The 16,290-nt window shown below is 41.8% G+C and overlaps 1 protein-coding gene across 1 annotated transcript in view; it reads left to right on the forward strand.

The window, feature by feature from the left end:
• LOC106577877 (collagen alpha-5(IV) chain) overlaps positions 1-16,290 on the forward strand; it is a 93,911-nt gene that overhangs the window by 33,770 nt on the left and 43,851 nt on the right. The window contains exons 2-14 of the mRNA XM_014156297.2: positions 3,537-3,596; positions 3,748-3,837; positions 3,928-3,972; positions 6,339-6,383; positions 7,227-7,289; positions 8,109-8,162; positions 8,263-8,289; positions 8,458-8,538; positions 8,822-8,884; positions 14,539-14,574; positions 14,858-14,899; positions 15,001-15,093; positions 16,030-16,083. Coding sequence (XP_014011772.2) covers positions 3,537-3,596; positions 3,748-3,837; positions 3,928-3,972; positions 6,339-6,383; positions 7,227-7,289; positions 8,109-8,162; positions 8,263-8,289; positions 8,458-8,538; positions 8,822-8,884; positions 14,539-14,574; positions 14,858-14,899; positions 15,001-15,093; positions 16,030-16,083 — 753 coding nt within the window. The remainder of the gene's footprint in view (positions 1-3,536; positions 3,597-3,747; positions 3,838-3,927; positions 3,973-6,338; positions 6,384-7,226; positions 7,290-8,108; positions 8,163-8,262; positions 8,290-8,457; positions 8,539-8,821; positions 8,885-14,538; positions 14,575-14,857; positions 14,900-15,000; positions 15,094-16,029; positions 16,084-16,290) is intronic.

A 16,290-nucleotide genomic window follows, 5' to 3' on the forward strand; every position in this document is an offset into this window, starting at 1 on the left:
TGAGAGGGGGTTAGAGAGAGGGGGCTAGAGAGAGGGGGGTAGAGAGAGGGAGGGTAGGGGGGGTAGAGAGGGGGTTAGAGAGAGGGGGGTAGAGAGGGGGGGAAGAGAGGGAGGGTAGAGGGGGGGTAGAGAGGGGGTTAGAGAGAGGGGGCTAGAGAGAGGGAGAGAGGGGGGTAGAGGGAGGGTAGAGAGGGAGTTAGAGAGAGGGGGGTAGAGAGGGGGGGGGGGTAGAGGGAGGGTAGAGGGAGGGTGGAGAGGGGGTAGAGAGAGGGGGGTAGAGGGAGGGTAGAGAGGGGGTAGAGAGAGGGGGGTAGAGGGAGGGTAGAGCGGGGCGGTTGGGGGGGGTAGAACTCTCTCCTGAGTTCTGCCCCGAACAAAAGAAAGACAGGATCTTATATACCCAAGATCAAACCTTATGGTGTGATCTATGTCAAACCCTGCATGTGCAGCTAAAATAACAAGTTATTCTTAACACAAGGTTTTTGAGAACCTGTCTCATCAGTATGCAAATCTGCCCTTGTTTCAGAGAAAAACAGACACTGTCTCTCTGTGTCTCGCCATCACCCTCAGTCCCTTTTCACACCGTTTCTCACAGATGCGGGGCTGCGGGTTTTATTATATTCAGCTATACAGTGAGCATTAGTACAATGGCACACAAGCAAACTAATAACAACATAATCAATGGTGGGGGCCTTTAGAAGACCCCATAATGTATTCTAACCCTACAAGTGTTAACAATTACAGGGGTGTAGTGTAGTGTAGTGTAGTGTAGTGTAGTGTAGTGTAGTGTAGTGTAGTGTAGTGTAGTGTAGTGTAGTGTAGTGTAGTATAGTATAGTGTAGTGTAGTGTGGTGTGGTGTAGTGTAGTGTAGTGCCGTGTTAACAATAGCAGGGGTGTAGTATAGTATAGTGTAGTGTAGTGTAGTATAGTATAGTATAGTATAGTGTAGTGTGGTGTGGTGTAGTGTAGTGTAGTGTGGTGTGGTGTAGTGTAGTGTAGTGCCGTGTTAACAATAGCAGGGGTGTAGTATAGTGTAGTGTAGTGTAGTATAGTATAGTGTAGTATGGTGTAGTGTGGTGTGGTGTAGTGTGGTGTGGTGTAGTGTAGTGTATTATAGTGCCGTGTTAACAATAACAGGGGTGTAGTATAGTATAGTATAGTATAGTATCGTATGGTGTGGTATAGTATAGTGTAGTATAGTATAGTATAGTGTAGTATAGTATAGTATCGTATGGTGTGGTATAGTGTAGTGTAGTATAGTGTCGAGTTAACAATAGCAGGGGTGTTGTACAGTGCATTCGGAAAGTATTCCCTTTTTCCACATTTTGTTACGTTACAGCCTTATTCATTCTAAAAATGAGTAAAAAAAAAAATCCTCATCAAGCTACACGCAGTATCCCATAATGACAACGCGGACATAAGGTGTATAGAATGTTTTTCAAATGTATATAAAAAAAACAGAAATACCTTATTTACATAAGAATTCAGACCCTTTGCTATGAGACTCAAAATTGAGCTCAGGTCCATCATGTTTCCATTGATCATCCTTGAGATGTTTCTACAACTTGACTGGAGTCCACCTGTGGTAAATTCAATTGATTGGACATGATTTGGAAAGGCTCACACCTGTCTATATAAGGTCCCACAGTTGACAGTGCATGTCAGAGCAAAAACCAAGCCATGAGGTCAAAGGAATTGTCCGTAGAGCTCCGAGACAGGATTGTGTCGAGGCACAGATCTGGGGAAGGGTACCAAAAAAGATTCTTCAGCATTGAAGGTCCCCAAGAACTCAGTGGCCTCCATCGTTCTTAAATGGAAGAAGTTTGAAACCAGCAAGACTCTGGCCGCCATGCCAAACTGAGCAATCGGGGGAGAGGGGCCTTGGTCAGGGAGGTGACCAAGACCCCGATTGTCCCTCTGACAGAGCTCCAGAGTTCCTCTGTGGAGATGGGAGAACCTTCCAGAAGGACAACCATCTCTGCAGCACTCCACAAATCAGGCCTTTATGGTAGAGTTGCCAGACAGAAGCCACTCCTCAGTAAAAGGCACATGACAGCCCGCTTGGAGTTTGCCGAAAGGCACCTAATCTATTCTCAGACCATAAGAATCAAGATTCTCTAGTCTGATGAAACCAAGATTGAATTCTTTGGCCTGAATGCCAAGCGTCACGTCTGGAGGAAACCTGGCACCATCCCTACGATGAAGCATGGTGGTGGCAGCATCATGCTGTGGGGATGTTTTTCAGCGGCAGGGACTGGGAGACTGGTCAGGATCGAGGAAAAGATGAAAGGAGCAAAGTACAGAGAGATCCTTGATGAAAACCTGCTCCAGAGTGCTCAGGACCTCAGACTGGGAAGAAGGTTCACCTTCCAGTGACACTAAGCACACAGCCAAGAAAATACAGGAGTGGCTTCGGGACAAGTCTCTGAATGTCCTTGATTGGCCAAGCCAGAGCCCGAACTTGAAACCGATCGAACATCTCTGGAGAGACCTGAAAATAGCTGTGGAGCGACGCTCCCCATCAAACCTGACAGAGCTTGAGAGGATCTGCAGAGAAGAATGGGAGAAACTCCCCAAATACAGGTGTGCCAAGCTTGTAGTGTCATACCCAAAAAGACTCAAGGCTGTAATCACTGCCAAAGGTGCTTCAACAAAGTACTGAGTAAAAGGTCTGAATACTTATGTAAATTTGATATTTCTGTTTATTTTATTTTATAAATTTGCAAAATGTATAAAAACCTGTTTTTGCTTTGTCATTATGGGTATTGTGTGTATATAGATGAATAAGTCTGTAACGTAACAAAATGTGGAAAAAGTCAAGGGGTCTGAATACTTTCCCATTGCACTGTAAAGTGTAGTGTAGTATTTTGTAGTATGTTATAGTATAGTGTAATGTTCACATTAACAGGGGTTGTTGGTGTGTTTCACAGGTCTTGAGTTATTAGCAGTTTGCCGTAGGGGACATGGTGTGTGTGTGTGTGTGTGTGTGTGTGTGTGTGTGTGTGTGTGTGTGTGTGTGTGTGTGTGTGTGTGTGTGTGTGTGTGTGTGTGTGTGTGTGTGTGTGTGTGTGTGTGTGTGTGTGTGTGTGTGTGTGTATAATCACTGTCTCTGTGTTGCACCTCAGACCCTGTGCTCAGACTATTTACTGCAGTCTCCTACCCTCTAGAACAGGGTGGTCAGTTCCAGTCCTCCAGGGCCAGATTGGTGTCAGTTTTGCCCCAGATAACACACCTGACTCCAATAATCACCTCATTATTTATCTTCAGTTTAGAATGCCATTTGATGAATCAGCTGTGTTTGCTAGGGATGGAGAAACAGTGTGACACCAACCAGGCCCTGGAGGACTGGAGTTGCCCACCCCTGGTATAGACCTCTACTACACTAAACTGTCTGAGAAATGACAAACACATGAGCATCTGTCTAACATACTCTCTCTCTCTCTCTCGCGCTTTCTCTCTCTACCCCCCAATCCTCTCCCCCCTCTCTCACTCTTTCTCCTCACTCCCTCTCCATCTCTTTCTTTCCATCCCACAGGCGTGTCATGGATGTGCAGCGGGATCAAGGTGTGACTGCAGCGGAGTGAAAGGAGTCAAGGTGAGAGTGAAATACACACACACTAACCTACTGTACAAAACAACCATAACACATCATTTCCTGATCTGATTTGTAATGACTGTTTTGTCCGTGTGCAATATGCATTGGAAGAGGTGTCATGCCTTCGTGTTCTGTGTTCCGTGTTCCACAGGGTGAAAGGGGTTTACCAGGACTACAGGGTCAGCTGGGCGTACCGGGGTTCCCCGGACCCGAGGGGCCCATCGGTGGCAGAGGAGAGAAGGTAGGAGGTCCTTCCTGGATCTTGTTGTAGGAGAAACATCATACCTGACCATATCAGTGAATTTAGACACCATCTTCTTCTCTCTCTCAGGGTAGTGACGGACCTTCAGGGACTGGAGGTCCAAAAGGGATAAGAGTGAGTAACCTGACATGACCCACACACGTCTCACTCCGTATACCAGTTCAGTACACAGTCAAAACACAGCCCTTTACAGCACAGCCCAGTACACAGCCCTCTCTAGAGTGTAGTACTCACCTTAGCCCAGCAGACGTCCTCCTTTCACTCCAAGACAAACAGGAAGTAACCTTATTGGTTTCTGATGTGAATGTACGATCAGTGGTGTAGCTCGTTATTTTTATGTGAGGGAGCACACTTTATTTATTTTTACTTTTTTAAATCACGTCATAATCTCCTCAATCAAAATTTGTACGGACAGATGTGGCCAATTGAATCGTATATCATTAATATGTGTATAATGCATCCTCCAGTGGCGACGTCTGCCTATGCCCACACCTATTGTCTAAAGAAAATGTTCTATTTTTAATACCCTCAAACACCAAGTTAGGGATAGGTTACCTCATCTCCAAATAGACCATCATCACTGTCAATCATGAATGATTGTTATTCACGTTTTACGGGTGAAACGTCACAACTGCATCTCCATGCCAACCATTTGATTGATCTCAAATCAATTTCATGGGAATATGAGTTCAGGTCTTCTTGAAGTACTGTTTCATCAGTGAATTAGAGCAGACGGTGTTAACAAACTAGTAGATTTTCTTGTATTTTGTTTAAGTCAAAGCATATATCCTGCCTACTGGATCGCGCTGTTGGGTTTTGGCCACATGAGAAGAAGAAATGTGACTATCAAGCTTCAGTTAACTATATCCTAAAATATAATTAGAAATGAGGGGGTGTTTTTGATGTAACATTATCTTTATAGGCTTACTGTGCTATGTACGCTATTATATTCGATTCTGTTATGCAAAATACTAATTCATTGTTATGGGATCTTACAAGACATTGATTCATCTTTGATCTACATTTCCGGAACAAGCCCCGTTGTGATAATCTTCTACTTGTAATACTAAGTGATGAGCAGGACTATTAGGCAACAGGCCTTGATGAGATGTCCTTTCTAAGCGACTGGAGCCACTTCGTGGTGCTGAAAGAACAGCGACAAGATCTTGCAATGAAGGATAGCTGAAGAAGGATAGCTCTGCAATTCGGCCAGTTCAGGAACAAACAACAATAATTTGCTGTAGGCCTATAGCCTAATAGGCCTATGACTACATGGTACTGCTATTTGTAGGCTATAGCTAATGTAAGTACAAATACATATAGCTTAATATCATTGCACTATTTGCGAGGAGAGCTTTAATGCAAGTAGGCATTTCAATGTATTGTGTAGCTTACACAATGTATCATAAATAAACTTTGATTTGATTAGCTTGAACACATGGTTACAATATTGCCTATTGCAGAATAAAATAAAACAGAGGTGAACTATCAATTCATAAAATGTATTTGCATAGATTAAACATGCTATCAAATCAATTGACCAAATAGTGAACATAAAAATTGCAGGAATTCGTTTTTAAAACAGTCAGAAAATCAAGCTTCTGGTGTGGTGTATTCACACATATAAATAAACGATCACCAAAATGCATTATTACCTCCAATTTGGCCGAATTCACATTTCCATTTTCCCACCCTGACAAACCAGGCTAGAACGGGCCCTGCTTCTCAACCAATAGCCAATGTAGGCTAACTATCTCAAGCAGGGCTACAGCAACATCCAGAGAGGGTCAGCCTCTTTGGGCTTTGTGGTGACCACTCTGGTTTGGGAGTCCTTGGCGCCATAACCAAGTAGTGGTCACATATGGCTCTGAGCCAAGAGGGGTGGAGTTTTATGAACATCAAGGCAGACACACGGTGAATTTAGATTTTTTTTTTTTTAATGTTCTGATTGGCCAAAGTGGTCAAGCCTGTGAATGGCGTTCGCAGTGCATACACCTAGCCTATAGGTCTTTCTCAGACCGGGAAGAAATCATCATTTACCTCTAGGCAGCTATACATATTATAAAAAATAAATAAAATAAAATGTATTCTATTGTTTTTCATTGAATGTTAGTGGTAATTAAATATAGTTATTTAGAATTTCTCAGAATATATTTTCCAGAAATAGTTTTACCAGCTCTGTGTATTCTCAAATTGAAAAGAAGTGAGAGAGCGCTGCACTACACCACTGTGTATGATGTACCATTTCTCAAAGTATTTTATTGATCAGTGGTGGCTGGTGTCACTTTAAATGGGGAAGACGGGCTTATACTAATGGCTGGAACGGAATCAATGGGATGGTCTCAAGCACATCAAATACCTGATTTCCATGTAATTGTTACCATACCATGCCATTAACTCCAATCCATTCATTATTATAAGCCGTCCTCACCTCCCCAGACTCCTCTCTTATTGATTCATCGTCCTTGTTCCTCCCACAGGGACCTCCCGGACTGCCTGGATTCCCCGGAACACCAGGAATTCCAGTGAGTTTCCTACTTTTATTTGTCACTTTTTACTATACAGCCTAGCTTATCTATATAGCCTAGCTTATCTATACAGCCTAGCTTATCTATATAGCCTAGCTTATCTATACAGCCTAGCTTATCTATATAGCCTAGCTTATCTATACAGCCTAGCTTATCTATATAGCCTAGCTTATCTATACAGCCTAGCTTATCTATATAGCCTAGCTTATCTATACAGCCTAGCTTATCTATATAGCCTAGCTTATCTATACAGCCTAGCTTATCTATACAGCCTAGCTTATCTATATAGCCTAGCCCTTCTGGTAGAGAGACGGTTTAACCTTTATTGAACTATCACTGGCTATTCTTATTAACATCACATGACATCAAGGGAGCAGATAGAACATTTAATGAATAGAACTGACACGATTCCATATTTAATCTTACAACAATGATTTATGTTATAGAGATAGATAGAGGACTCATCTTTGTATCTGTGCCAATATTGCGTCTGTGACAGCATAGGCAGCGCCATTGAGGCAATCTACATTTTTAAGTAGTCAATTGTCTTCTTCGCGATTAGCTGATACTTCCTGATGACCCGGTTGGACGTGAGAGAAACAGGGTCACCAGGAGGGATCAGCCAATGAAGTTATAAGTCCCATCCAGTTGGCTACATTAAAATGGTGGAAGTCCTCAATGGCGCTGCCTATGCTAAGACAGCCTTTTGGCCACTAGAGGCATCTATCATTCTCTATGGTTCTACACCATACATTTTATCTGAATGTTCCGTACTGCATCGCTGTGTAACCTCACTTCCTGTGTGATGTGTGACTTCCTGTTGTCTGTGTTCTCCTGCAGGGTCTCCCGGGACATGACGGCCCCCCAGGCCCCAAAGGAACTGCAGGCTGCAACGGGACTAAGGTGGGTTACTATTTTTACAACTGACTGACAGTGATACAACTCTGTCAAGTCCTGAGAGAACACGGGTTAGACTGAATTTGGACTGAAACTGTTCTATCACAGCTGGCCACTAGATGGCACCCTTCTGCTATTATCTGTGGTGTTGTATCACACCTGGCCAATAGATGGCAGCACTCTGCTATTATCTGTGGTGTTGTATCACACCTGGCCACTAGATGGCAGCACTCTGCTATTATCTGTGGTGTTGTATAACACCTGGCCACTAGATGGCAGACCTCTGCTATTATCTGTGGTGTTGTATAACACCTGGCCACTAGATGGCAGAACTCTGCTATTATCTGTGCTTGTAAGGCTGCTGAGTCAAAGCATATAGCATATTGGAAAAGTAACCAATGGGCTGGAGACTGTTGATGCAAAATTAAAATTATTATAGGTGCAATATGCAGAAATTGCTCCACCATTTCCTGGTTGCTAACATTGTAGTAGTTTGCCTAATTTCAGTTTATTTCACAAAACAAGCAGTCATTGAGTAGAGAATCATTGTACAATCTAAACTGCTGTGAAATATATTTTCCTTAAACAATAATATTGTATTTTCAGCTGTTTGAAGCTGGTGTACAAAACCCAAAGTAAAAGATGCAAAAACAAAACTTAAGAACAGGGAAACATAGAAATAGCACACATAGAACACATCTACCGCTGCTTGGACTTGTTTTCAATGAGAATGACATATCTATTACTCATATTTCTATATGAATTTGGTCAGGTTGCCCAAAAAGTCACATACTGTATTGCAGCTTTAATTCTATCTCTTCTTAGGGTGAGCGAGGATTCCCTGGAAGTCCAGGCTTCCCCGGACTGGAGGGTCGATTGGTGAGTACCTTCTCTCTCATGTCTCTCTGAGAAAATTTGGAAGATTAAACTAATGAGACTTTAAAATGTATCCATTTTTTCTCGTCTCCCTCCTCTTCAGGGTCCACCTGGTTTTCCAGGACAAAAGGTAACTACTATATTTGTCCCGCCAAACTGTTGTCCTCTTTAGATTAAGTACTGGCTCATACAATTCACTAGGAAACAACAGTGTATCTAATACGTGCTACGGAGTACACTAATGAATACGACCCCAATGTGTGATGGGTTCCGCTTTAACCTCCGGTTGTCTCTACAGGGAGACCCAGGTGATGTCATCACAGCTGACCGTTTCGGACAGAAAGGAGGTGTAGGTCTGCCTGGCCTGCCTGGAGTTCCTGTGAGTATTCTATAGAACCATAGACCCAGTTTGAACTTAACTGATTTTAACTGACCTACAATTCTAAAGTCAGTATTCAGACAGATATAAGAGAAAACCTTAATTAGACTTTGTCAAGTGATTGGTCTTATCAAATAGTAGTCTAATATAATATATTGCTCATTTTTTGGATTTTCAGAATCAATCAATCAAACAAATGGTAAACTATTATGGGAGATGTAAACCTGTGTCTTTCAACCCAGAAGTCATTGTGTAACGTTTGTGGTGTCTGTCTTGTTTCTAGGGTGACCAAGGCCCCTCGGGATTGTCCGGTCCTACCGGCCCTCCCGGCCCCAGAGGTTATGAGGTACAGTACAGTAACACCCCAAATCATGTTATTGACAACCGGCACTCGTCCGTTATGTTCCGAGGGACTTTACACAATCAAACTGGTCCCAGACCTGTGACATCCAGTATGTTCTGAGGGACTTTACACAATAAAACTGGTCCCAGTCCTGTGACATCCAGTATGTTCTGAGGGACTTTACACAGTCAAACTGGTCCCAGACCTCAATCAATCAATCAATCAATCAATCAAATGTATTTATAAATCCCTTTCTACATCAGCTGATATCTCAAAGTGCTGTACAGAAACCCAGCCTAAAACCCCAAACAGCAAGCAATGCAGGTGTAGAAGCACGGTGGCTAGGAAAAACTCCCTAGAACGGCAGGAACCTAGGAAGAAACCTAGAGAGGAACCAGGCTCTGAGGGGTGGCCAGTCCTCTTCTGGCTGTGCTGGGTGGAGATTATAAGAGTACATGGCCATTAAGGCCAGATTATTCTTCAAGATGTTCAAACTTTCATAGATGACCAGCAAGGTCAAATAATAATCCCAGTGGTTGTTGAGGGTGCAACAGGTCAGCACCTCAGGAGTAAATGTCAGTTGGCTGCGAGAGAGAGAGAGAGTCGAAACAGCAGGTCCGGGACAAGGTAGCACATCCGGTTCCATAGCCATAGACAGAACAGTTGAAACTGGAGCAGCAGCGCGACCAGGTGGACTGGGGACAGCCAGGAGTCATCAGGCCAGGTAGTCCCGAGGCATGGTCCTAGGAATCAGGTCCTCTCGGAGGGAAAGGAGAGAGGGAGAGAGAGAGAGTTAGAGGGAGCATACCACCCTCCATCCCACTGCTGGCCTGCTTCTGAAGCTAAGCAGGGTTGGTTCTGGATGGGAGACCAGATGCTGCTGGAAGTGGTGTTGGAGGGCCAGTAGGAGGCACCCTTTCCTCTGGTCTAAAAAAGAATATCTCAATTCCCCAGGGCAGTGATTAGGGACATTCCATTGTGTAGGGTGCCGTCTTTCAGATGGGACGTTAAACGGGTGTCCTGACTCTCTGTGGTCACTGAAGAAGTAGCTCTTTCAGTAGTTTAGTTGGAATAGGGTCCAGTATGCAGCTTGAAGGTTTAGAGGCCATGACTATTTTCTCCATTGATCCTAGTTCCTGGCAGTTCTGTGCAGACTCAAGACAACGGAGCTTTGGAGAAACACACAGCTTCAAAGAGGTGTCCGTAATTTTCTTTCTAATGATCATGATCTTTTCATCGAAGAAGTTCATGAATTCATCACGGCTGAAGTGAAAGCCATCCTCTCTTGTGGAATGCTGCTTTTTAGTTAATTTTGGATTGTTCTTTTCCTCCTCAATTAGGTTGGAAAAATAGGAAGATCGAGCAGCAGTGAGGGCTCTTCGATATTGCCTTTCCAAGCTAGTCGGAAGATTTCTAGTTTGGTGGAGCGCCATTTCCGTTACAATTTTCTGGAAGCTTGCTTCAGGGCTCGGGAATTTCCAGGGAGATAATTTCTTGTGACAAATGTTGTTGTTTTTTAGGGGTGCGACTGCATCTAGGGCATGACGCAAGGTTAAATTTAGATCCTCAGTTAGGTGGTTAACTGATTTTTGTACTCTGACGTTCTTGGTTAGATGGAGGAAGTCCAGAAGGGCATCTAGGCATCTTAGGGTTGTCCAAGAATTTATAGCACAGATTTTGATTATCCTTGTTTGGGGCCTGAACAGATTATTTGTTGTGGTTGCAAACGTATTAAGATGGTGGTCTGATAGTCAAGGATTATGAGGAAAAACATTTAGATCCACAATATTTATTCCACAGGACAAAACTAGATCCAGAGTATGACTGTGGCAATGAGTAGGTCCAGAGACATGTTGGACAGAACCCACTGAGTCGACAATGGCTCTGAAAGTATTTTGGAGTGGGTCTGTGGACTTTTCCATGTGAATATTGAAGTCACCAAAAATGTGAATATTGTCTGCCATGTCTACAAGATCTGATAGGAATTCAGGGAACTCAGTGAGCATACGGCCCAGGAGGCCTGCAGAAAGTAGCTATAAAAGGTGATTGAGTAGGCTGCATAGATGTCATGACTAGAAGCTCAAAAGATGAAAAAAATCTGTATTTTTTTTGTAAATTGAAATTTGCTGTTGTAAATGTTAGCAACACCTCCGCTTTTGCGGGATTCTTGGGGGATATGATCACTAGTGTAACCAGGAGCAGAGACCTCATTTAACACAGTAAATTCATCAGGCTTGAACCATGTTTCAGTCACGCCAATCACAAAGTGAGGGATCTAACATTAAGTAGCCCTATTTTGAGATATGAGATATCACAATCTCTTTCAATAATGACAGGAATGAAAGAGGTCTTTATTTCAGTGAAATTGCTAAGGCGAACACCGCCATGTTTAGTTTTGCCCAACCTAGATCGAGGCACAGACATGGTCTCAATGGGGGTAGCTGAGCTGACTACACTGACTGTGCTAGTGGCAGACTCCACTAAGCTGGCAGGCTGGCTAACAGCCTGCTGCCTGGCCTGCACCCAATCTCATTGTGGAGTTAGAGGAGTTAAAGCCCTGTCCAATTATCTACACATTCTATCTTTTGGGAGGGGATGAAAACAGTTTTCAACCAACAATTGAGTTGTGAGACTTTGCTTTAGAGCTCATCACCTGTGTCGTCCAGTATTTTCCGAGCGACTTTGCACAGTGAAACTGCTCCCAGACCTGTAACATCCATGATCTGAGGAACTTTACACAGTCAAACTGTTCCCAGACCTGTGACATCCAGTATGTTCTGTGGGACTGGTCCCAGACATATATGTCACAAAAACCCAAACCACAGCTAAATGCAGCACTAACCTTTGATGATCTTCATCAGATGACACTCCTAGGACATTATGTTATACAATACATGCATGTTTTGTTCAATCAAGTTCATATTTATATCAAAAAACAGCTTTTTACATTAGCATGTGATGTTCAGAACTAGCATACCCACCGAAAACTTCCGGTGAATTTACTAAATTACTCATGATAAACGTTGACAAAATACATAACAATTATTTTAAGAATTATAAATACAGAACTCCTTTATGCAATTGCTATGTCCGATTTTAAAATAGCTTTTCGGCGAAAGCACATTTTGCAATATTCTGAGTACATAGCTCGGCCATCACGGCTAGCTATTTTGACATCCGCCAACTTCGGGGTCACCTAAACTCAGAATTACTATTAGAAAAATTGGATTACCTTTGCTGTTCTTCAACAGAATGCACTCCCAGGACTTCTACTTCAACAACAAATGTTGTTTTGGTTCCAAATAATCCATAGTTATATCCAAATACCTCCGTTTTGTTCGTGCGTTCAGGTCACTATCCGAAGGGTAATGTGCGAGCGCATTTCGTGACAAGATTTTTCAAAATATTCCATTACCGTACTTAGAAGCATGTCAAACGCTGTTTAAAATCAATTTTTATGCTATTTTTCTCGTAAAATAGCGATAATATTCCAACTGGGCAACGTTGTATTCATTCAAAGAGAGAAAGAAAAACATGGCGAGTTCTCGTGACCGCGCATCACCAGTCTCACTGTCCCCAGGCTGACCACTTACAAATTCTGCTCCTATACTTTGCCCAGAGACAGCAGACACCCCATTCCACTTTCTGGCGGCTTTAGAGAGCCAATGGAAGCCTTAGAAAGTGTCACGTTACAGCACAGATGCTGTAATTTCGATAGAGATGTTACAGAAGGACAACAAATTGTCAGACAGGGCACTTCCTGCATGGAATCTTCTCAGGTTTTGGCCTGCCATATGAGTTCTGTTATACTCACAGACACCATTCAAACAGTTTTAGAAACTAACTTTAGAGTGTTTTCTATCCAAATCTACTAATTATATGCATATTCTAGTTTCTGGGCAGGAGTAGTAACCAGATTAAATCGGGTACGTTTTTTATCCGGCCGTGAAAATACTGCCCCCTATCCCAAAGAAGTTAAAGTGTTCCTGGGAGGTTTTATTAACATTCTGGGAACGGAAATTATAGTTTATTTGAAGGTAATGTTTGAATAAGACTTTTACCTTAAGTTAACTGTTTTGAACTCAAATCACACATATAAATTAGTTTGCTTAGGCATTAATCATGCAAACACAATTATTTTTATTTTAGCACAGCATCACTGAGATTCAAACCTATGATCTTCTGTTCTCTATTCATGGAATCCACCCCACTGCACCACCAGGATTGAGTTAGCATGCAGTGTTTTTTTAACTCATGCAAAACTGTGCATTTTAGTCTATTCAAACAGACCCCATTTCAATGGAAACAAGCACTCTTTCAGATCAGGTGTGGCCAATACATATTTTTTATATTTTATTTAACTAGGCAAGTCAGTTAACCTCTCTTGGGTATGTGGGACGTGACTGTCCCACCTGCAGGACACACTATTCAACAGCCAGTGAAATAGCAGGGCGCCAAATTCAAAATGACAAACATCTCATAATTCAAATTTCTCAAACATACAACTATTATATCCCATTTTAAAGATAACATTCTCGTTAATCCAACCACATTGTCCAATTTCAAAAAGGCTTTACGGCGAAAGCATAGCATTAGATTATGTTAGCACATCACCTTGACAAGAAAAACCACACAGCCATTTTCCAAGCAAGGAGAGGCGTCACAAAAACTAGAAATACAGCTAAAATTAAGCACGAACCTTTGATGATCTTCATCAGATGGCACTCATAGGACTTCATGTTACACAATAAAGTTAATATTTATATCCAAAAACCCCATTTTACATTGGCCCGTAATGTTCAGAAATGTTTTTCCTCCAAAAACTTCCGGTGAATGAGCACATCAGTTTATAGAAATACTCATCATAAACGTTGATAAAATATTAAACTGTTATTCAAAGAATTATAGATAAACATCTCCTTAATGCAACCGCTGTGACAGATTTAAAAAAAGCCTACATGGCCAAACCTGGAAAACGCTGGGCCAATTGTGCACCGCCTTATGGGACTCCCAATCACTACCGGTTGTGATATTAATGGGTGGGGCCAACACACCTGAACACACTTAACAAGATAGATAGAGTTTTGTCCATGCTGAGAATGCAATGTATATGTTTTCAAATTACATTCTTAGAATGTTCATTGAATGTTACTAATGTTTTCTTGAGGTTTTTATGGAAAGTTTTCTTAATGTTCTGAGAACATGACTTTAAATAGAACCCTGAGGAAACATGTAGAAAACATCATACGGAAGTACTGAAACTCCCACAGAAGAATGTTGTTTTTCAATGTTCTCTGAATGTTCTGAGAACATGACTTTAAATAGAACCATGAGGAAACATGTAGAAAACATCATGCTGAAGTACTGAAATTCCCACAGAAAAACGTTATTACTTAACATTCTCTGAACAATTTTAGAACATTGCTATAAATAGAACCATGAGGAAACCTGTAGGAACGTTATGCTAAAGTACTGAAATTCCCACCTAAGAAACATATAGTTCTCAGAACGTTATGTGCTAACTCGGTAAGAACTGATCCAACGTAGTTTGCATCATTATTACATTTTATTATTCTATCAATAGTTATATATTTTCTTAATAAAGTTGTTAATGTGTTGTTACTCAGTTGTTAATAAAGTTGTGTGCCGTTTTGTAGGGTCGTTCCGGGCCTCCTGGTCTTCCTGGTCCTAAGGTGAGTTGCTTTACACACTGAATATATGTGCATATCTACCTCAATTACCTCGTACCCCTGTACATCGACTTGGTACTGGTACCCCGTATATATAACCAAGTTATCGTTACTCATTGTGTATTTATTCCTTGTGTTATCATTTTTTTCTCTCTGCATTGTTGGGAAGGGCCTGTAAGTAAGCATTTCACTGTTAGTCTACACCTGTTGCTTATAAAGCATGTGACAAATACAATTTGATTTGATTTGAAGACAGTATTATGTTCTTCTTGTTCTTCTCCAACAGGGAAACATGGGGTTGAACTTCCAAGGTCCCAAAGGAGATAAGGTAGGAACCGCAAGTGAAGGACTGTCATCAATGGGTGCTAACGAATGGCACTCCTCAATACTGATGTGTGTGGGTGTGTGTGTGTGTGTGTGTGTGTGTAGGGTAATTCAGGTCTGCAGGGGCCTCCCGGACCACCAGGACAAGTTGGGGAGCAAACAAGACCCTCAGTGTCGAGTATTCAGAAAGGAGAGACGGTAATGTCCTACGTTACACATTTTCAACTGATTGATCAGGAATTCCTTCAGTTTTTTTTTACCTCAGAAACTCCATAGAGTTACATAGAATTACTGAAATAGAGGATCTGTATAAACTTAGTATCCTCTGGATCGTCACAAGCTTTTTAACTGTCACTTGTTGAACTTAATGAACATCAATAGTGGCTTCGTAGCTTCTATTATGACATGTCATGTAAACTGACAGCCATTCGTGTGCTCCTGTTTGGCTGTAACTCAGTGGTTCCCAAACGTGAAGTCAGGAACCCATGTGGGACCCCCTGTAATCTTAAACAAATTAAGAACTTTTTTCTCTTCAAATGGGTGTAGAATACAACCTTTTAGTGTCAGCTAAGGACCTCTTACACTACTAGAATGCACTTTCCTGTCATTGTTATGAGTTGGGGCAGCTTGTGAGACCTGTGAATATAATTTTTCCATGTGGGGTCCCTGTGATTTTCTAGTGTCAGTTTGGGGTTGTGTCCAGTAAAAGTTTTAGGAACCCCTGCTGTAACTGGACTGGCCCAGTAACTTCTGTTATGACATGTCATGTAAATGGCCAGCTGTAAGTGTAAAGCTATAAGCTACTGGGCTTGTGTTTTATCATGTTTCAACACCAGGTGGGAGCTCCATCATGCCTTTTATTCCCCTATAAATGCAACTCTCATAATGACCAGTAGAGGGTAGCATTTAGCCTCGTTATCAAAACGTACATTTACAATAATTAACCTTTATATCTCTTGGTACTGTGTTGTGAAAGTTATTGTATTCTTACAACTGTTTAGTTTATTTCTTTAAAAGGTTAGATAAGTCTTTATTGACATTGTTTTGATTCTTGACTATTGATGAAAACATTTTGTTTCTTCTTATTTCTTGTTAACAACAACTTGTTATTGTTGTTTCTTTTCTCGTTGCCAGGGTGATCAAGGTTTACCTGGTCCACCTGGTGATCCTGGTTATCCTGGACCCCCTGTGAGTATCACTCACTATCAATCATATTATATATCTACATTTTTACTCAGTATCTATCATACTGTATATCTACATTTTTATCTGTGTTTCTATACACCTATATTTTGTAACACACTGTAAATAATGTGCTCTATGAATCACCAGTGTTATATAAGACCGTGTGGGTTGGGCGTCTGAATAATGCAAGAACCTATTATAACAATTCTA

Source organism: Salmo salar, chromosome ssa18, assembly GCF_905237065.1.
Source record: "Salmo salar chromosome ssa18, Ssal_v3.1, whole genome shotgun sequence".
Classification (NCBI taxonomy): domain Eukaryota; kingdom Metazoa; phylum Chordata; class Actinopteri; order Salmoniformes; family Salmonidae; genus Salmo; species Salmo salar.